This window comes from Biomphalaria glabrata, chromosome 15 (genome assembly GCF_947242115.1).
Source record: "Biomphalaria glabrata chromosome 15, xgBioGlab47.1, whole genome shotgun sequence".
Lineage (NCBI taxonomy): Eukaryota > Metazoa > Mollusca > Gastropoda > Planorbidae > Biomphalaria > Biomphalaria glabrata.
The window spans coordinates 11,798,586-11,820,434 of NC_074725.1; the positions used below are offsets into that span (position 1 = coordinate 11,798,586).

A 21,849-nucleotide genomic window follows, 5' to 3' on the forward strand; every position below is an offset into this window, starting at 1 on the left:
TTGAATTATTTCTGCTGAAAAATGTTCATTGGTGTATGGAAAGAATGGTTGTATTGCCTCAACTGAAAAGATGTCTGCAGGCAGAAATGTTTTGCCTTTGCAAAGAAAAGTATATATTTTTTCCCCTGGTATCAAATGTCTGTAGAATGAATTAGAAAATTGTATTGTCTCTTCTTATAAATGAAAAAAAATTAGAAAATTGTATTGTCTCTTCTTATAAATGAAGTCTATGTGCTCAATAAAAATACTTTTGAAGAGAGTGAGATGCTATGGAAAAAAAATATATGCATGCAATGAAGGCTTGTATTCTACTTTTCTAAAGTGGAGAATTGTTTGTTTGTAAAATGTTTTACATGTTTCGGATGTTCCTTAAGAGTTGAAGATAGATTATTGTGAGTAACAAAAAAACGTCTGCAATCAACTTAAGCTTGAAACTTGAAGCTTGGTTTTATTGGAAAATTTATTGACAAATCTGATTGCAATAGGTGCATGAATAGAGAGAAAAAAACAACAACAGTTTAGTAACAGAAACAAAGCACATAAAACTGATGTAGTGGTTGTCATCTCTACCAGCTCTGATCATTCAAAGCAAAAGGTTTTGCAATATGTTATGAACAATAGAAACATCAAGTGCTCCATAGTTTCTTTCATATCTCACTAGAATTGAAACTACATTTTGTTGTTAGGTATTGAGCTTTATCCAAATATTTTGGAACTAAAAACAGGTGAATTTAAAAGGCTTTAAGATAATGGATTGTTAGAAATACAGGTTTATGCCAATTGTTTTTTTTTTAGATTGGGTAGACATAGGCTGGCCACACGTTTTGAGAGGAAAATATTAATATATCCTAAATCCATAAAATAAATAATACCAACATCCACTTGACACCCAAATTCTCTCAGCCAAATGTTTTACAGAGCAGCCATTTAAATGTTGTAATAACATGTACCATTTTAAATTAATAAAATAATAAGCATTAATAACATACATGATACTTGGGGCACTAGCTTCCACTGGACCTTTAGAGTATGTTGAGTGCTTCACTTTGTCCCTGTCAGTTAAGCGGTCACTCAAGCGGTCACTCATGCGGTCACTTACGCGGCCCATGAGCCTATAGAAAACAAACAAGCGAAACTCAATAAAAAAAAATAGATTAAAAACAATATAAATATACAGAGTTAATAGCACTTTTCCATGACAAAATTTTAGATTTTTAGGAGGTTTTTTAAAGCAGAAAATGTATGTTTGCACATGCCCATGTGTGTGTGAAACAATGTAAACCATACACAAAACTATGCATTTTTTAAAATCAATTCTTGGTACTTCTAATGTGGAGATCATAAACAACTTGCCAACATCCCACCCAGAACAGAAACAATATTGTCAGTTGTGGTATGTCCACAGAAAATGTAATGAAAGATATCTTATAATTAAGTAACAACTTGACTGTTATCCCAAAACCTCAAACATCTATTTTTTTTTTAAAGATTTAGCAAAGAACTATATGTATGTTGAGAATTTTATTGGAGACACTGCTGAGAAAAATATACTTAATTTTAATAACACTCAATAGATCCAGAAAAGTTATCACTGACTATTTTTTAAAAAGAAAATATTTTTAAAAGATGAATTATTCGGTAGTCTTAATCTCCCCCCTCCCCAAAAATATTCTTAGACAAAATCAAGGCAACTATACTAAAAAAGTAGATAACATAAAAGTACTGCTCCTTCCTAATTATAAATCTTGCCTAGATCTAGCATTAACTTTGAATGTAGACACATCACTGGTCAGCTCGTTAACACATCGTGTCATTCGATCAGAATGCCTAGATACGCTGCTTTCCCACCCCCTCCCACATTGTTAATCAAGAAATAAGCAGAATATTGTATATAAAAAAAAAAATACTGGGTAAAAATTTTAGGAGAGTGGACTAAATTATGTGAGAAATCTGGCAAATTTTAGGAGAATAGTAGTATTTTAGGAGACTTTAAATTTTTTTGGATATTTTAGCAGTGCTATGAACCTTATAAATATATATAAATATTATATGACTAAATCAAATCATTGCAATAGGCACTTCTTTCAATAAATATTACTCAATAAAATAACCTACTTTTCTGGAACTATTTCATTATTGCTCCTTAAAAGTGGCTCTGGTCTGGACTCTCTGGGCTCAAATCTGTTTATGTTAGCTGGGCTCTGCCTGTGTCGTGGGGGACGGTAAAAGTCATTGTTGTTATCCAGATCTTCAACCTGTCAACAACAGAAATGCATACATTGCTTGTGTCCAATTAATCAATAAATCAGTACAGAGAAATGTCTGAACGCTACATATATAAGTTTTGGCTTAAGTCTGCAAATTGAAGAGGAGTGCAGTATTTTATGTAGCTATAACTGTATACCATTAATCCTATTTTTTAACTAGCTGTCATTCAAAATATAGTATGCATATGGACGCATACATAATATATTCTAGAAGGTAAAAACCCCCAAGACAAGAATATTTGTGGGGCATTGTTTATCACATAGTCTCTGATATTCTTTTGAAAATGATGATAACTATTACCAGGTAAAACAAAATTTAAACACAATAGTTTATTTCTGATTACAAAGAAATCTCTAGTGAAACAACATTTGTAGAGAAAACCATTCAGGTTTCATTCTGTTAATTGAATTATTAAATACAGAATTGACTTAGCTGCTGGCCTCCTTCAGTCATTATGACTATGGTTCATCTTGTAGAACTTTTTCATGTTACAGAGGAGCCCTATTTTGGAGAGACACTCCCATGCACATATATCACAGGTTAAGGTGGCTTTCCTTTTGCAGATAGAGGAGCCAGACATTTTTCATTTGGCATGTGCTTTCTTTCAGAGGCACATGTTTACAGTTAACACATTGGTCTATAAGGTTCCAATATTAACTTCTTCATTCCAAATTTAGCAATATGCCAGCATGTTGCTTATATCAAAGTTCAATTAATTTTTAGCCTCAGAACTGGACACAACAGAATAAGACAACATTTATTCCGGAAGCTAAATTATTGGGCCAAGTGAAATTTGCCCTTATGGAGTGTCACCAGAAAATGCTGACCATGTCCATCAAAACTGCATTCTCCACCAAGAGACCTGATAAAGAGAATCAATTTATTCCACTATAATAAAAGAAAAATCATATTGCATTCCGAGTGTTCAAGGCTTCAATGTCAATAACAAACTACATGAACACATAACAAGAGCAAGAGAATATTTAAAAACAAAAAATCCTGCAAATGTCAGCTAGAGAAGAATTGAGGAAGCAAAAGAAATAATGGGTGGATGGCATCACTGACACTTTGACAACAGAAAAAGATACAAAAAAAAAAACACCAAACAAACAAGTAGTTAATCAGTGGAGGCGGGGTGGGTGAGTGGTAAAGTGCTTGGCTTCCAAATATGGGGTCATATCTCTGTGAAGACTTGGATTTTGAATATCTGGATCTTTTGGGCACCTCTGAGTCCACCCAGCTCTAATGGGTACCTGATGGTTGGTTGTTGTGCTGACCACATGACACTCTCGTTAACCATGGGCCACAGAAACAGATGACCTTTAAATCATCTGCCCCTATAGATCACAAGGTCTGAAAGGGGAACTTTACTTTTTTACTAGTTAATCAGTCTACAATGTTACAGCTAAAACAAGGTTACAGGATATGTATCCAAAAAAAAACAAAAAACAACTAAATTATGTAATTTAGAAAAATATACACTGTGAAATTTGACTGGTAAATCTTTCTGTCTTTAGTTGTTTAAAAAGAAAGTTTGAAAAACATGTGCTCAAGATTAAAAAAAATATATTTTAAAAGTTTTTCTTACATAAAGATAAAAACAACAACTCAACTCTTCTTTGTCAAGTTATAATAGTTATGAAAGTACAAAGAGATGTATATTTAAATTAAAAGTCGGAAAATTTTAAAAAATTACAATATATAAGCAATGAGTCAATAAATTTAAAGCTTAACAGTGATGGTAAATGGAAAAACATCAAGACAACTTGAAAAAAAAAAAGATTTAAAAACACAAATGTTGACTTATTTAGACAGGTTACCTGAAACAGTATGCTGTCACCTGAACTGTTTTCTGACCAGTCACTGAACTCTTGCTGACCATCATCTGGTATTAAAAAGAAAAACGTCTAACTAGTTTCCTAACAGACTAAACCAATTCCTAAGCAGTCAATGAAATATATTTTCCTCAAAAAAATTTAATAACAACAAAACTACAGAAATGGAAGTAAGCAAAGTTACTTAATGTTACAATGAATTTATTTATACTGCCACACTTCTAGGCAAAGCTAATTAATATTTACAACCAATATAACAAAAAAATAAATATAAAATAGGGGAGGAGGGTCCCATACAGAATTTCAGTTTTAGATTAATTGACATCATAGAGTTGAATTCTTTATATCTGTTACATATTTGAATGTTGGTAATAGATTGCATTTTTAAAACAAAAGCTAATGCCAAGACCAGGATGACCTATATATTTTGTCACATCAGACAGGTATAAGTCAAGCATGATTAAGCAAATGTATCAATTTTAGATGTGTTTTCACAATCTAAAGTTGATAAAAATCATTTTTTAAAAAATACTCATAATTTGTACATAATCACACATAAAAAACAATTTACTTAGGACCTTACCTATTCCATCCAACATAGCTGCTGCTATGTCCCCACCTTCTAATTTTGCAGGAAAAGATTCTGAAATAAGTCAAAGGAAAACTTAGACATCCATGTGCATTGTATACCAGTGTGTGATTGTATACTGTACAGATGTGTCAAGGCAGCTCTGTACACAAGGTCAGCTTTACATTTATCAAGAAGGCAGCTGGCAGCAGATTGCCTCTGAAAGAGACAGCTGGAGAGCTTTCACAAAGACATTCAAAGAAGAGCCCTTGCCAAAGACAGGGGCAGGCGACGAATAGACAACTTAGGTAGACCTCCCGCAGACAACATTCTTGTGTTAGATGTACTGTGTTTGCACCGTCATGTGAAATACTGCACTCATCCTTAATCATAATAATCGAAGACAATGCCTATTATTTGTAGACTAAAAAACATTTTATTAAGCCTTTCCTTCTTGTCACATCATTTTCTATTATAGTTGGGACAAAAAGTATGTTCGACTTCAGTCAGCTAGTACTTAAAGAGTTCTAATTTTCTTCTCCTTGCTATTTAAAACAACAACAACTCCAACACTCAGCCCTATCAGTCTTTTGGGAAATGAACTATTAGCCATGAGAACAGGTCCATTCCAGCTTGGTCTGGACCTTTTAACCACAGCTGACAATATTGTTTATATACATTTATTATATGGCTCCTTTTGTCTCGAAAGGCAATGGATGCGCCCAAATGAGTCACTGGTTTTGGCTTAATCTTGAGACGGGGCAGAATCTGGTGTAGCTAATCAAGCCAATTCTAGAACGGCAGACTTTGCCACAATTCGTACATGTGTATGCCTCTGATTTAGGGCTAGCAGACAGGGCAGCTTTCTTTTTATCCCTCTTGATTAAAGCCGCTTCAATTCTTTTGTTCTCAGCAAGGGTTGTCCCAGCACGCACAGTCTGTCTCCATGCACTCCGGTCTTTGGCTATGTTTTCCCACTTACTTTCGCTGATGCCTGAGGCTCTCATGTCTCGCTTGCAGACATCTCTATATGTTAGTCTTGGGCGGCCCTTGGGTCTGACTCCTTCCACAAGCTCAGCATATAAGATATCTTTCGGGATTCTGCCATCTGGCATGCGGGTGACATGTCCGAGCCAGCGTAATCTTCTTTGTGTCAGGAGAGCATACATGCTGTTCATATTGGCCAATCTTAAAACTTCCTGATTGGAGACATGGTCCCTCCAAGAGATGCCCATTATGCGTCTCAGGCAGCGCAAGTGGAAACTATTCAATCTGTGCTCTTGGTACATGTATGTTGACCAGCTCTCACTGCCATAAAGGAGAGTGCTCACAACACAGGCGTTGTAGACTAGGATTTTGGTCGCTGTGGTCAATTTACCATTTTCCCAGACTCGCTTGGAGAGTTTTGCCAATGCTGTGGTAGCTTTTCCTATCCTTTTTGTCAGCTCGATGTCTAAGTCTAGGTTACTGACAATTGTTGAACCCAAGTAGGTAAATTCCTGCACCACTGAAAGGGTGTGGTTCCCAATTTGTATTATAGGTATTTCTGCGACGTCTTGTGCCAGGATTTCGGTCTTGGAGAGACTTATAGTAAGGCTAAACTCTTGACAAGCAGCTGCTAAGGCGTTCACTAGCTTCTGTAGACCTCCTTGTGAGTGAGATACGAGTGCCGCGTCATCGGCAAACAGCAGCTCCCTTATCAAGATACGACGCCTTTTCGTTTTGGCTTTAAGACGTACCAGGTTAAAGAGCCTTCCATCGGATCTGCTATGGATGTATATTCCGTCTTCCAGGGATTTAAAAGCACTGGATAGTATGACTGAGAAGAAGATGCCAAATAGTGTAGGGGCCAGTACACATCCTTGTTTGACACCGCTCTTAATGGAGAATGGCCTGGAGGAAGAACTTTCAAACTGAACGGTGCCCTGCATATTTTCGTGAAAAGCTGACACTAGTTTTCTTAACTTATTTGGGCAGCCGATTCTCTCTAGTACAGCAAACAGACCGCTTCTGCTAACAAGGTCAAAGGCCTTGGTCAAATCAATAAATGCTATGAAGAGGGGCTGCTTTTGTTCTCTGCTCTTCTTCTGTAGCTGCCGAAGAGAGAAAATCATATCTGTTGTAGATCTACCTGCCCTAAAGCCACACTGCGACTCTGGATAAACACGATCTGCCAGGATCTGTAATCGCTTTAGTAATACTCTAGCAAAAGCCTTTCCGACTATGCTAAGCAGTGAGATGCCTCTGTAATTGTTACAATCAGAGCGGTCGCCTTTATTTTTATAAATTGTAACAATGTTGGAGTCTTTCAATTCCTGGGGGACCATTCCTTGTTCCCAGCACAAGCTTAGCAGTTCATGGAGTGGTTTGATTAGGGCATGTTTTCCAGCCTGAATTACTTCAGCAGGAATGCCATCTCCTCCGGGTGTTTTCCCATGTGCAAGCATGTCAATGGCAATGCTCAGCTCCTTTACTGAGGGCGTTTCGTCTAATTCCGTCAAAACTGGAAGTGATGGGAAGTTGGAAACAGCATTTGGTGAGATGGCGTTTTCAATCTGTTAGAGTTCTGCATAGTGTTCAACCCATCGTTCCATTTGCAGCGCACGATCGCTGATGATTGAGCCATCTTTTGACTTGAGCGGAGCACACTTGCTGGTGTGAGGTCCAAAGGCTTTTCTCATGCCCTCATATAGTCCTCTTATGTTACCACAGTCGGCACAAGATTGAATATCTTCGCATAGCTCCTGCCAGTATTTGTTAGCACATTGTCTCGCTACTCTTTGGGCATTGTTACATGCAGCTCTGAGCCTTTTTAAGTTGCTTGGGGTGGGATCCTTCTTGTAGATTATCATGGCTGCTCTCTTGTTCGTAGTGGCAGTTTCCATTTCTGGTAGACTAGCTTCAAACCAGTCTTCGCTTTTCTTGGTTTTGTTTCCAAAGACCAGTGATGATGTTTGGTAGATTGTATCACGCATAAACGTCCAGCTTTTTTCTACCTCAGTCACAGAAAAGTTTTTAAAAGCTTCCTCTAATTTGTTCTCAAATTCGGTGCAAAGATCAGGATTTTTTGTGCTAGTAGTATTCAGGCGTGATTTTCTTTTTCCCTGTGATGTGTGGATCTTAGTTGGCAGCAGTCTTGTCCGGCAGGACACTAAAGTATGATCAGTATCACAATCCGCGCTTTGGTAGCTACGTGTCAGCAGTATATTTCCAATGTCCTTTTTTCGTGTCAGTATCATATCCAGCTGGTGCCAGTGCCCAGACCTAGGGTGCCTCCATGAGACACAGTGCTGTGGTTTTGTTCTGAAGTATGTGTTGGTAATGCAGAGCTTATGGTATGTGCAAAATTCAAGCAGTCTTTGTCCGTTCTCATTCATCTTTCCGATTCCAAAAAGCCCAAGACAGTCTGGCCAGGTAGTGTGATCTGATCCTACTCTGGCATTGAAGTCACCTAGAAGGATCATATGTTCTTTTTGAGGAATGTTTGCAATGGCTTCTTTAGGGTCTTCATAGAACTTGTCTTTGTCCTCCTGAAGCGAGCTTAGTGTGGGGGCATAGGCACTAATTAGAGTGACTTTTCCAGATGATGTCATCATACTTATGCTTAGTAGCCGTTCCGAGCCACCAACTGGAGGGACTATCATGGGAAGAAGACTGTTCTTGACAGCAAAGCCCACACCATGTATTCGAGTCTCATCCTGTGCTTTCCCTTTCCCATTTACAAAGTCTCATTCACAAAATGTATTTTCTTAAAGCAGATAAAGCACAAGGTCCAGGACTAAGGTGAAGGAAGCACTAGGGTACTGTAGATCCTTAGCTTATTGAGATGCTTAGACCCAAGGCAGCGCTAGTTAAGGGAACATAAAGATATACTATTTTATCAAGTTGATCATTTAGAGTGCTTGGAAGACTTATTAACATTTTCTAGCACTTGGACATGTACAAAGATTTTGTGTTTGCAGAAGACTAGTGCAGTATTTAGTCTTATTGATGAATGACTAAATAATTGGAAGAAATATTTTGTACATATACTTCTTTGCTAAAGGTTGCCAGGCTTAAGGTAATAGTAGTTTTGCAGTTATCTTATACATGACTTGATTGATTAAGGTAAAAGCTAAAACTTAAGCATGGTCGAGAGGCTAAGTGCGCTTGAACTTGGCTTGGCTACCTAGAAGGGGGCTCAAGGTTCGACACCCGACTTGGGCAGAGTTGCGTTTACTGAGCACCTAAAGGCAGCATGGAAAACCTAGATACCCCCTCCCCCCACTGATCCACAAATGAGATTGGACCAAAGCACTCTGAGCATGCTATAAGCATGAAAATAGTGCTATATAAAAGCTATAATAATAATAACCATACTAATAGTCACAAAGAGAAAAGTAAAGATGTCATTGCCTATACTCTGGTAAGCTAGCCTTTATGACACAAGTGCTCCCTTGCCCTTAATTGATCAGGGTAACAAAACTATCACATAATTTGAAACAAGCTTTAGCTCATAGACATTTTTTCAAAAGTTTTTCTTAATCTATAGTCATGGTAAAAAAAAATAAAAAAATTGATGAAATAGGTCAAGTAAACTAGGTTAAGTGACCTGGAAGTACTGGGTAAAAGTACTGGAAGTACTGGGTAAAAGTACTGGAAGTACTGGGTAAAAGAAACTATTAACTTCAACAAGAGATTTCTAATGCTTATATGATTTAGTTGGCCCATTATTTAGTTAGAGCATACAATTTGGATCAGCTTTAAATAGGTGAATGAGGAAAAATATTATTTCACAAATATGAAAAAAATCGTACATTTTTCTAGCATTATATTTACTCCTTAAGTCAAAATGTTGTTTTTTTCAGTACAAACGTTATCCTCTGCAACCAAATCAAAAGTCAATAAATCAAAGTAAACTTTTCTCATATTGAATTTTTAACAGAACAATAATAAGTTGGAAGACAAGCTAAGATAAATAATGAGAAACAAACTGAATAGTAGGACTAGGAAGTGAAAAAAAGACAGACCCATATGATAGTTAGCTAGTTATACCAAGTTCTAAATAAACTGTATGTATAAACATTCTAAAGAAAGCCTAATCAAAACTTCAAGATCTAATTGTAATTACTAGATGCTGGCTGACCTTTGTCAATGTAAATCAGAGCTAGCCAAAAATCAGATGTACAGTTTACACACACACATTCTGGCATTATTTAGCACATTAACCAACGGGAACCCTTTGTGCATCAAAGTTTTATACTTTATATAAAAAGAATATTCTAATTTAGTGCAAATTTTTTTTACTAGCTTGAACCAAATCTCTTGAAATTTTTTTTTTAGAGATTGAAATCTTAAACTTTAGGAAATATCCTGAATGAACATCATGGGTATAAAACTTGGGCACACATAGGGTTAATATGATTCACTTCTTGAACGCTTTCATCAAAGATGTCTGCCCTTTATCATGAACATACGATGACAAGGCCACACACAAAATAGTGATGTTCTTACAAAAGCCTGTATGGACGGTGCTGAGGAACTGATAGAAGTTCGACAGCTACACTGGGCAGGGCATGCATCCTGCTTGGGGGGGGTGACCATATGCCAAAGGCAATCTTTTTTGGTGAGATGAAAGGTGGTTAGTAAGACAGAGGTGCCACCCAGAAATGCTTTGAAGACCAACTTATGTGCCAACTTGCTTTAACTGACATCGAAGAGAGACATGGCAGGAGGTGGCTCCTGAATGAGACAGCTGGAGGTTTCTTAAAAAGGCCAAAGGATACCTATTTGAGACCAAAGAAAATCCACTGCCGATGACAGACATAGACAGTGACAAGAGATCCTAAATTAACCACCGCCAGACAAGAGTTATGTCTGTTCTATGTCAGAATTAAACTTCCAAGTTACAGCTCACCACTGTCTGAAGACATGCGTCTTTTGTTCTCTTCCAAAACCACTCCACTCTGCCTGGACTCGGAGTCTGAACCACTGTTAGACCTTGACCTTGTCTTCTTCCCTTTAGGCTTTTCAGAGGCTTTACTTTTCTAAAGAAAATCAACAAAGCAAAATTAAAATTAAATTGATAAAATTAAGTCATACAATTATTAACCAAAACTTAGAACACCATGAGAGACTTTTACATTTTTACTATATCTATTATGTCCTAGACACACCACGGCTAAGATAAACCTAAACTTTACATAAATAACATATATACTAACATAACTAGGTCCAAGACTAAGACTGCTTTATTCATCCTTAGGGAAATAGGCTGTGATTGCAAGGACTCTTTTCTCATGTAAGACAACACAACAGAAACATTCACATAAATAGAACAGACACAACATAAAAAGTTCATTGAGCGACTACACACAGATATCTTGGTCCTTTTCATGATTCTTGATCAACGAGTGGCGTTGGTATAGTCTGACATACAATCATTAAAAGCAGATTGAACCACAGAAAACTTGCCATGTTAAAAAAAAAGCAACTTTTCATCTCACAAATTAAAAGCTTACCTCATTTTTTTTATCCCCTATCTTTTTGAGCTCTTTCCCATCAGCAGCAGGGGACTTACTGTGCTCACTGCTTTCTTTCTCTCGGCTGACAGAAGGGGCAGGCGAATGTGTGGACTTGCCTGGTGACCTAGTTGATCCACTAGGAGACCTGGTGGAGCCGCGCTTCCCTTCTGGGGTCTTGGATTTCCTTAAAGGCTTGGTCTCTACCTGATCACTATTTTTGTGTGAGCTCTTTGGGGAGGAAGCTCCGGCAAGTTTCTCTCTGGAATATACCAAATATCATTCAAAATGATTGACAAGTAAAAAGTGACTACTTTTGTTAGTGCATTTGCTATTACATTCTTCTTTTTTTTTTCTAGCCAGCTTTATTGCTGCTGAGCTGTGAGCTTTTTTGCAGACCGCCAAGGAAAAAAAGTGAACAGTTCTCATCAGTTGTTCAGCACGGCCTTACAGGGTGTTGGTTATGTTGGGCTGAAGTCTGCCTAAGGAGGATTAGAAAGGGGCACTCAAAGAAAATGTGGTTTACAGTTTCAAAAGGGTGGGCACAGTGTCTAAAAAGGAGTAGGTGTGTGAGATTTATTTTGTTAAGATGGTAATTTATTGCTCATACATAATATATTAAATACATATTAAAATATTCAAAAGGAAAACTTTAAAATATGTTGCATTTATGTAATTCCAAACTGAAAAAAATAATATTTACTGCTAGTACTTACTTTGATGTATCTTCTTTCTTCCCAGCTTTATCTTCCTTGCTGGCATCTTTGGATTTGTCACCATCATCAGTTGTAGTAGCTGCCACAGGTTTCTCTCTAATCCTGAGCCCACCTCTGTTGGCCGTGCCTGCCTTTGACTTCTCTGCTGCTTTGGGGTCTTCTTTTGTTTTAGAACTTTTCTTCCCACCAAAGCTTGTGCTCTGCTTCTTCTTGCTGACCACCATATCAGTTTGAGAAAAGAGAGAGGCCAAGGAAGGCTCATCTCTCGCAACAGGGGATTCTGACTTGACTACCTTTGCCACTGCACTCTGCTTGCTGCTAGCCTTTTTTTCACTTTTTGACTTGTCTCTGTCTAAAGATTTGTCTTTCACTGACTCCTGGGGTTGCTTGGCACCATTTTTTGACTGCCGGGACTCAGTCACATCATCCTTGACACTCCTGTCACGGTCCTTGGAGGCTTGCTTCAAGACATCTGCAGAATCTTCTCTCTGTTTCCAGTCTCGCTTGTCAGAGCCGATGCTTTCCCTGCCACTGAAATCATCACGAAAACCTTGACCCCTTTGCAGTGACCTGTCTCTTAAATCAGACCCTAAAGATTTGTTATTTTCACCAATGGAAATGGACATCAGTTCTCTTATAACACCTACTCCCCTGCGATCATCTCTCCCTCCACCAAAGTCTCTTCCGTCTTCTCTTGAAGCACCCATTGCTCCTGCTCTATTCTTGATGGTTTCCCATTCATCACCTTCTCGTCTCCCTCCTCCCCGCTCCTCCCAATCTCTGCCGCCTCTGCTTTGACCTTGATCCAATAAGCGTGCCGGAGCATCATTACCTCTACCAGTCCCTGTAAAAAAAATAAAACAAACTAATCAATCAACGCCAAATGGAAAATATATTAATCATCCACAAGTATCTTAGACAATAAATTAAATTTTACTGCAAATACTGATTATATCAGCAAAAAAGGGCAGCAAAGATTACAACTACTTAGAAAAATGTCCTCATTTATTGTTAATGAAAAGGCCTTGGCTATGTTTTATCACACTCACATCTGCAATATTTTAAGTTTTAAATCACTGCCTGGTATGGCGGTCCGAACGTTAAAAATAAAAATAAACTTCATAGAATACTAAATGCTGTTGGTAAAGTCATTGGCGAAAAACAAAACCCATTCGGGCAGCTATTGAGAAAAACATTCATAAAAAAGCTAAAAAGATTCTAGAAATAAAAAATTACTATTTGGGTGGGGATTTTGTGATTTTATCACAAAAGAGATATAAGACATAGATAGCAAAGACAGACGCAAAAAATCTTTTGTTGCGCTGGCAATCAAATCATTAAATAGAAACTGATATAAACTTTTGTATGTAAATTATGAGTGAGTCTGGTGGGAATGTATATTTGGTTTTCTATAGTTAAAATGTTTTGTCTGGTGTAATGCACAAAAATTGTAAGACAAATTTCCTTATGGATAATAAAGATTGTAATTGTTATTAAGCACAGAAAAGTTACAAGTAATAAATGCAAAGAAGGGGGTTCAGGTTTAAAGACTGAAGACTGGGATTTTGAATTTCAGGATTTTTAGGATGCCCCTAAGCCCACCCAACTCTAGTAGGTATATAACATAATTTGGGGAAAGTAAAGGCAGTTGGTTGCTATGCTGGGCACATGACCTTTTATTTTACTAATTATGCTTTATAAATAGTATATTTACATTTTGAAAAATTCAATTTAAATAAACAATCGGCAATACAATTGGTCAATTTCAAAGAAAAATTTTATGGAATTCATCCAAAAATGAACTAACAAATACATATTCTTTAGTAAGGATAATCAGGAGAGTTGTGTTAAAGAGTCAGTTACAGTTACAAAGTTAAGTTCTGTTGTATACAGTTCAGACATTCCTTATGTCCTGCATTCTATTGAATTGAAATAAAAAAAAGAAGAAAGGAAACAAAAACAAAATGGAAATAAGGAACTTGTACTCTACTAATCAAGATGAATACAAAGCTGCTGAGACAAGAGAAAAATATCACACATTTGAATAATCAACAGAAAATGTAACTTAGCCTAAGCGGAACAGGGCCACAAATAAAAAGAAAGCTGTTAAATTATTACTACATTTTTTGTAATCTCTTGTACCTTTTGCATTATAGATAAAAAAAAACAACAAAATTTTGTTTAGATTCATTGAGAAAGAGACAAATCTTAGCTGAGCATCAAATAAAAACATCAAGTTTTATCAAATCAAGGGGGATCACATCATTAATAGGCACCATAAAAAGATAACTCAAAATATGCCAGAATGCAATTTTCTTTTCAAATACTAGATATACTGGTTTAAAAAAAAAAAATTGATAGAGGATATATTTATATTAGAAAGGCTTAAACCTTTTTCACCAACTTGAAAGAGCTTAAGATCTTGTTACAAAATACTCAGATGTATATCACTTAAAACAAGATACAGTGTTCTGTACTCTACAATAGGCCATACTCATTCTATGTATATCACTTAAAACATGATATGGTGATAAATCAGCTTACATTTGGGATTAAAATAATTTATCAACAAAAAAAAACTTGAACTGAAAATAAAAAAGAAACAAAACAGTAACTGTAACTAAACGACATGGTTGCCACCTGCAAAACGTCCTCGACCCCAGACCCACTCTCTTGCTTCCCTGAGTCTGTAAAGACCTAGACCTATTGAACAAAAAGTGCATGGCTTAAGAAATGATAAACACAAAAAGCTATGACCAGAAGTTTTGGTTTAAATTCTGAAACAAATTTTTTTTTTAACCCATTGAGTACTTACTGTCCTAAAGAATCGATCTACTTTTGTCATTTATGAATGTTTACAAAAAAAAAACAAACAACAAAACAAACAACACTGAAAAACTTGACAATACCAGCAATTGTCATACCAGGAAAAAAAAAACGGCTGATTTTCCAAAAGCTCCTTAAATTGGGTAAACAAAAGTTTTAGTTTGAAAATATACACAACATAAAATAAAATAAAAACACACAACTTTTAAAAAATTCCTAAAAAATGGGGAACTGTTTTAAGTAAACATTTTATCTGGATAGCTTATTCAGGCTCTGCAGATTAATCAAAGTTCTAAGTATGAAGTCTATTCTAGCAGGCTGAGAGTAAAAAGAAAACTAATTTAATATATTAGAATTAAACAAGAAGTCAAGATGATTAGAAATAATTATTGAAAAAAGACAACATAAGAGGTCAGATTAAAATAGTTCCATGATCTCATGATATAAAAAGGGAAAATTTTGCAAACCTCTTTCTAATCCAGATCTTGATCTCTCCATGCCAAATCTATATATCATGGTTCCTTCACCAAAGCGCCTGACTGGCTCCTCAAAGTGGCGCCGTTCAGTGTCATCACCCCCATGCTGACCAAAGCGAGTGCTTCTTTCAACCTAAAAAAAAGTGTGTGTATAAGTATACTTTTACCTTATCTTTTATAAGTACTTTTTCTTTTTACTATATATTCATAGAAACAAACACAAAATCATTTGTAAAAAGAAAACACAAAAAAAAAGTAATACATTTTGAATTTCAGGATTATGATAAAGAGGTTTAAGATGCTAATGGTGTAAAATTCATTGATCTCTATATCCAACAGTGATGTCGTCGTCAGAATAACCACCAATGTGACCAACAAGGCTTTACTTGATAAAACATAGAAAAACCAAGCTCCACTGAAATCTCAACTCAAGAATTCAGTTTGGATGTAAGGAGCTTTGTTAAAAATTGGGGATTTTCAAAATAAACTACATGTCAAGGATGCTAAATTAAACTCCAATGATGCCAACTATTTCAAAGCTACAAATGGAAGAAATTAGAATTTTCATATTGCAATGCTAAAAAGTGCACACAAAATTACCATATACATCAGTGGTCTTCAACGGGCGTTTTCGAGATTTGGGGGGGGGGGGGGGGGGGGGGGCGCTGAGAGCCAAAGGGGCAGTAAGGGGGCGCTGGGCATAAAGGCGGAAAGAAGAAACTAAAGGTGCTCTGAAACAAAACAAATTAAAAAATTCTTCAACATTAAAGCTGGGAATCTAAATATAGACAAATTATAGTTAACTTGCTTCTAATTTAAGAACAGAAACAACGTTAGAAATTGAGTTCGGGAATCCCATTTTCTATTTTTAAATTCTTACTCGTTTTGCTGTGATTGGAGAGTATTTATTGTCCTTGGATCTCGCGCATATAAACGTTTAAGATTTGATCAACAAAGTAGGCAATACGCCTTTTAGATTATAGTTTATTTTATCTACAGATGTTCATATATTGATATGTAAATGTTAATTGCAAAAAAAACCACAACAATACAGGTAACATTTAATAGAATAATTTAACTTTTTAAAAACAAAAAACATTGATAAAATGTTGTTATGAAAACTCACTGGTATGTCATGTAATATTTCTTTGAGATTTAGTAAATTGCCACAAGAAAAAAGTAAGTTCTACTTTGATGGCATTTTCAGATGAGGTTATGAAACCATGGAAACCAAATCGGCTTCACGAACATATAGCAACGTCCAAAAATAAGTTAAGAATATTCATGAACAATTATAAAAATCTACAATTAAAACAATATTACAATCAAAAAACGGCAAAGCAGGATATGTTTTAATGGCTTCTTAGAAAAATGCATAGCTTTTTAAAAATTCTTATGATACTGTTGAAAAATTGATTAAAACTAAATTTATTTTAAAACATATGTAACACAAAAAGACTTTTTTTCTGTAAGAGATGAAATATTATTTCAAAATTGTCTAGTTATGTAGCTTATGAGGACATATAGGAAACCATCAGTGGTTGGACGCTACAATGACTTCATAGGTAATATAGAATAAAGAACAGATCTATTCACTTTTCACACTGTGAGTTATGATACACAAGAAAACTTTAGCCCGCAATTTCATTTCTATTTGAATCTAATTATAAAACTGTAAATAAAATACAAACCCATGCCGAAAATAAGCGCATCTTTCAACAGTTTTGTGAAACAAATGATGAAAAAGGTGTTAGACTCTTGTTGTAAACTGAAGTTCGCTGGATGTCAAAATGGGTTTGTTAATTGTTATGGCTCATTTTTTTAAGCTCTTAAATAATAATTTTTTTTGAGAAACGGGAAGATTCAACGGTTGGCGATGACTTAAAGCTGGCTAAAAAAATTGTTTTACATGGTAGACATCTCACACAAATGAATGAAACCAACCTCCGACTTCTAGGAAAGAAATGTACTTTCATTGATTATATATTTTTTTCTTTTATCGAGATATTAAATCTATTTTAAAGAGTTTTACAAACTCACATAACTTGTTTGTTGACAAATGAAGAATTACTGCCCAAGGACACCGATATCTATGCAATTCACATAACAATGCTCTATGAAGAAATTAAGATTCGCTTCTAAAATTAAAAAAAAATATATATATAAATGACAATTATTAAACATCTGTTACTGAGGTTCAAATTGAGTTGCATGAAAAAATAGATTTACAAAACTATGTCTTCAGTAAAAAGAATGTAAACATAGGAGGTACACAGTGGAGTAGCTATGGTGGGGGGAGGGGGGAATTTGAAAATCCCCCGGGCCCCCATTTAAGGGGGGGGGGTGCCCAAATTAGTGCTTTTTTAATTAATTAAATTAAATATTACGCAAAATGCAGCGGCCCCCAAAGATGTCAAGCCCCCTGGCCCCCAAACGATGGAAATTCCTAGCTACGCCCCTGGAGGCACAACAGAGATGTGGCTGCATTTAAATGTTTCAGTAAAATTCCAAAACTGTGGTCGAAATTGGAATTATGTTTTAGCTTTTCATTAAACTTACATGGTTAACCTAGATTTAGTGCGTAACAAAGTTAATGAATAAGCAAAGAAATAGACTGGATGTAGCAAATAGTGGAGACCTTCGCCTTGCTTAGGCTAACTTAAAGCTTGAAATTTCTAATATTGTCAGACTGCAGGAAGCACAAGGTTACCATTAGCTTAATTTCATTTTGTAGTGAATTCAGCAATAATAATATTTATATTAAAAAATAAAACTAAATTTACAATTAAACCTAAAAACAGTAGGCCCTAATATTAAAAAATTTAAACAGAGACTATTCTTAGGATTTGAAAGAAAGTCTTTACAATTAATTTTTGTGTGTAATCACTGCAAATTATTTGACATAATTTTTGTATAATGATAATATTGGCTGTTTTTGCCTTTAATTCCGAAGATTACGGCTGAGTCCAGTGTTTCACGCAAACCCAACTGCGACCTACATATTTTCCCGAATGCAGACAAAGCTGTTGTATGATGGCTTTTTTTTGAGTATCAAATGTTTGTCATGCAGTTTTTGTAAGAGCTCTCGAATTGTTTCTCTCAGAGGCTATCTGCTGCCAGAGAATGCTGCCAGGTACTTTCCTCTATCCCAGTGAGAGCGAAATGGCGCCTGAATAAATCTTTATAGCGCTCACGGGGGAGGGGGGCACCGCTGTAACTCAGTCCTCCTCAAAGCTCGTCAGTCATAGGCCAAGGAGTTCACAACAATTGCCTTTGGCATGCGGTCGTCTCCCAAGGGGGATAAGTGTTATTGACAGCATAAAAATTAATAGATAGATGACATTTTGCTCAAATTTGCCTTCTCAGGCTTCTATATAACTGTTTTTCTTAGAGGGGGGCACTGGCGGATTTTTTAAAATAAAAAATTTGAAAAGGGGGCGGTAGGCCAAAAAAGGTTGAAGACCACTGATATACATTTATAAAATTCATAGCTTAGCAACACTTTCTTTAGTTTGTACACTATCAACATTAAATTATTTTTTTTGCCATCACTGAAAATCTCTAAATATTTTCTGACTCCTAGAATTACCTGCTGATTTTGTTGTCCTCTTCTGCTTCTGTCTTCTCTATCCAGTGAGACTCCTCTCTTCTCTCGATCTTTACTTAGAAGAGAATCACTTCTATCTCTTTCTTTCAATCTATCTTTTCTGAGCTCTCCTGCTTTTCCCAAGCTTCTGGCATCTTTTCTGCCACCATCCTTGGTGTCAGACTTCCTTCCCTTTGGCTCTCTCACATTTTTCCTACCCTCTTTTAAGCTTGGCCTGCTGACATCAGCACCACGCCCCAAATGGGAAAAGTTGTGCCGATTGTTGTCTTGATTGCTCTTTCTTCCTCTCATTTTGTCACTTCCCTTTTCCAAACTCTCTTGTCTACCTTCACTACCTCGTTCTTTTGCTTTGCTCCAAATGTCTAAACAGAATGTAAAAAAAAAAAAATAATAATAATAAAAAACAGTCACTAAGGAATAGGACATGCAAATGTTTTAGCTATACAAGGCATTAGTTAGGGTTGTGAACTTGACAAATGTAAAAATAAATTTATAAATTATAAATTTCATATGCAACAGTCCACAGTTTTTGTTGTTTAATGTCAAATATGATTTCAAATCCAAATATTAATGTAACTTTCAGCACAGTTTTTAACATTTTTTCTCTCTCTTCTATAAAAAACAACAACAAAGAAACTGATATTAAAACTAAATAAGGCTATATTTAGAATCTGATTGCACAGACCTGAATGAGCTCCCCTCTTGTTTCTTTTGTTTCCCTTCACATCTTTCCTGATTGTAGAGACAACTGGAGATCTCTGCTTATGTGCTGGATGCCTGGCTGGGGAGGGACTGAACTTCCTCACCCTCTTTTGCCCACGAGATGCTGACGATGAGGTCGTGGAGGAAGTTCTAGAGGAGGTGGAAGAGGACCGTGGGCTTCTACCTCTCTTCTTCTTGTCCACGGGCTTAGATATTTTTTTTGTCCCTCTTTCTCTGCTGGATTCTACACTCTTCTTTCTCCTCACTGTACAGAGGAAACACACGTACAAGATTATAATACATTTCCCCTCACTGCACAGAGGACACACACACCCAGACAAATGATTACATTGCAGATATATATAAAACATTAAGAAAGGAACAGAAAGGCTTTGATTCTAAATAAAACATCTCTAAGACATTACATAGGCAATTTTTGTTTTCTGTCAGTGTTTTTGGTTTACAAATACTCATAGGTTACAGTGAGACGTGATGAGTGAATAAAATGTTACAAATTCCTTGAGTGAATAAAATGTTACAAATTCCTATCACTAACAAGTTTGACTTTGCAGATGGCAGAACTTTCTATATTGATTGGAAACCCTATCACAGAATGCAAACACTTAACAAAACACATAATTGACTTTTACAGTGTCAAACAGCACTTATGAGCTTTGGCTAAAACAATTTGTTCTAAAAAAATGTGTTAAGTCTAAACAACATGAAATTTCATAAGAAGTGTGTCAGTGGTCCTCAAAAATTCATAAACTTTGCCACTTTTTTTTCATCATAACAAGATGACTTTCTTCTTTTAAGTTAGAGAGCTAAACCAGATAGAAACTTGGAATCGCTAAAATATTAGTCTGAATGTATTGAAAAGGTAAGTCCCTGTAAAAAAAATATCTGCTCACGCTTATCATAAGATTGTTCAATTAACAGTCACATAACTTTGAAGAAAGCAGTTGTTGTTTTTTTAAATTCTAGTTTTTCATTCAGGGAACTGAAGGGTTTTCTCTGGATTTCTGTTCCCCTGCATGCTATGGGAGACTGGATGTTCAGCTACAAACTGGGCAAGCTATTAGAGCTGAAGTCAGTATGAATTGATCTCTTTTTGTCTCTTTTATTTTGCCTTGAGAATTTCTGTTGTTAGTTCTAGCCAAGCAAAAGGCAGAGTCTACATTGAAAAACTTTAATGATGTCTGAGAGTGCCCTTGAATCATTTTCTTTTAGGCTGATGAAGGAAAAAGTCCTACTTTTTTTGTTGTCCAGCTAGCAAATGGAGAGTTCAATGTGGACAAAATGATTTTCAGACAGCAGTGTAAGCACAGAGTGAAGCACATTGTATTCAAGAAAGATGTACAAAAGCAACAATATAAAGATACAACAAAAGCTCCAGTCAAACAATAGGATAGAGTCTCATGAGTTTTTAACTTCTTTCTCATAAAGGAAATTTGAATGATAAATTCATTACAGGGGGTCACAGGTAGCAGAAAGAGTGAAAGGATTTATGGTTTAAGACAGTCACCACAAGATTGAAAGGGCTTTAGGATTCAGAAAATCAGCAAAACAACCTAGAGCCAAGGCTCGACAATCCCCTTACAACCTCAAATAGAGCTGTCTACTTAATATGGTGTATAATTAGGTGCTGGTATTTCAGTTAGGTAAAGACGACTCTTAATATTTTATTACAACTGCTGAGGGATCAAAGGGTTTAAGATTAATAAATAAGGAATACTTTATATATATATATATATATATATAAACACATTTTTTAGTGCCAAAAGATTGATTAAACTTCAATTTAAGAAATATATACAGGTTGATAAAATAAAAAAAAAAAAAATCAATTCAGTGGAAGCATTACCCATCACATTAATCCAGTATAAAAATAACGTAGTCCCAATTACCTGGACTGCGTGAGCTTGAACTCCGCGAGGAACTAGATGAGGACCTAGAAAGAGACGCCCTTTTGGGAATATCATGGCTGACAGACCTGGATCGCCGGGATGATCCAGCAGATGCAGAGCCTCGTTTTAACTTCAGTACTTTCTTCAAGGGAGACAAAACTTTCTTGGATTTCCCAGAAGGCTCCTCTTGGTTTTTTAGTTTCTTCTTTTTCTTCTTGGACTTATTCTTTGGTTTAGGTGACCCAGACAACGACTGCTTATCTGACAAATTAATTTAAACAAGTTAATCATACCAACTTTTAAATTTAAACTTTTCTATTAAGTAATAGTTTGTATAATCATTAGTTCACTTTGTTAGGCTTTTAAGCAAAGGAATATAGCAAAACATACTAAACACAAGATGATAAAGAGGCTAATTAAATTAGACATGAATTCATCTCTATT

The 21,849-nt window shown here is 35.9% G+C and overlaps 1 protein-coding gene across 2 annotated transcripts in view; it reads right to left on the reverse strand.

Moving 5' to 3' along the window:
* Positions 1-21,849, reverse strand: part of LOC106055614 (serine/arginine repetitive matrix protein 2-like) — a 37,356-nt gene that overhangs the window by 2,281 nt on the left and 13,226 nt on the right. Inside the window, exons 8-19 of one of the 2 annotated variants that reach the window (XM_013211935.2) lie at positions 21,406-21,666; positions 19,482-19,763; positions 18,779-19,158; positions 15,181-15,322; positions 14,528-14,590; positions 11,888-12,731; positions 11,172-11,433; positions 10,568-10,697; positions 4,687-4,746; positions 4,089-4,153; positions 2,116-2,255; positions 990-1,112 (exon numbers count right to left, since the gene is read on the reverse strand). In XM_013211935.2, coding sequence (XP_013067389.2) covers positions 990-1,112; positions 2,116-2,255; positions 4,089-4,153; positions 4,687-4,746; positions 10,568-10,697; positions 11,172-11,433; positions 11,888-12,731; positions 14,528-14,590; positions 15,181-15,322; positions 18,779-19,158; positions 19,482-19,763; positions 21,406-21,666 — 2,752 coding nt within the window. The remainder of the gene's footprint in view (positions 1-989; positions 1,113-2,115; positions 2,256-4,088; positions 4,154-4,686; positions 4,747-10,567; positions 10,698-11,171; positions 11,434-11,887; positions 12,732-14,527; positions 14,591-15,180; positions 15,323-18,778; positions 19,159-19,481; positions 19,764-21,405; positions 21,667-21,849) is intronic. The other variant, XM_013211936.2, reaches the window with a different exon arrangement.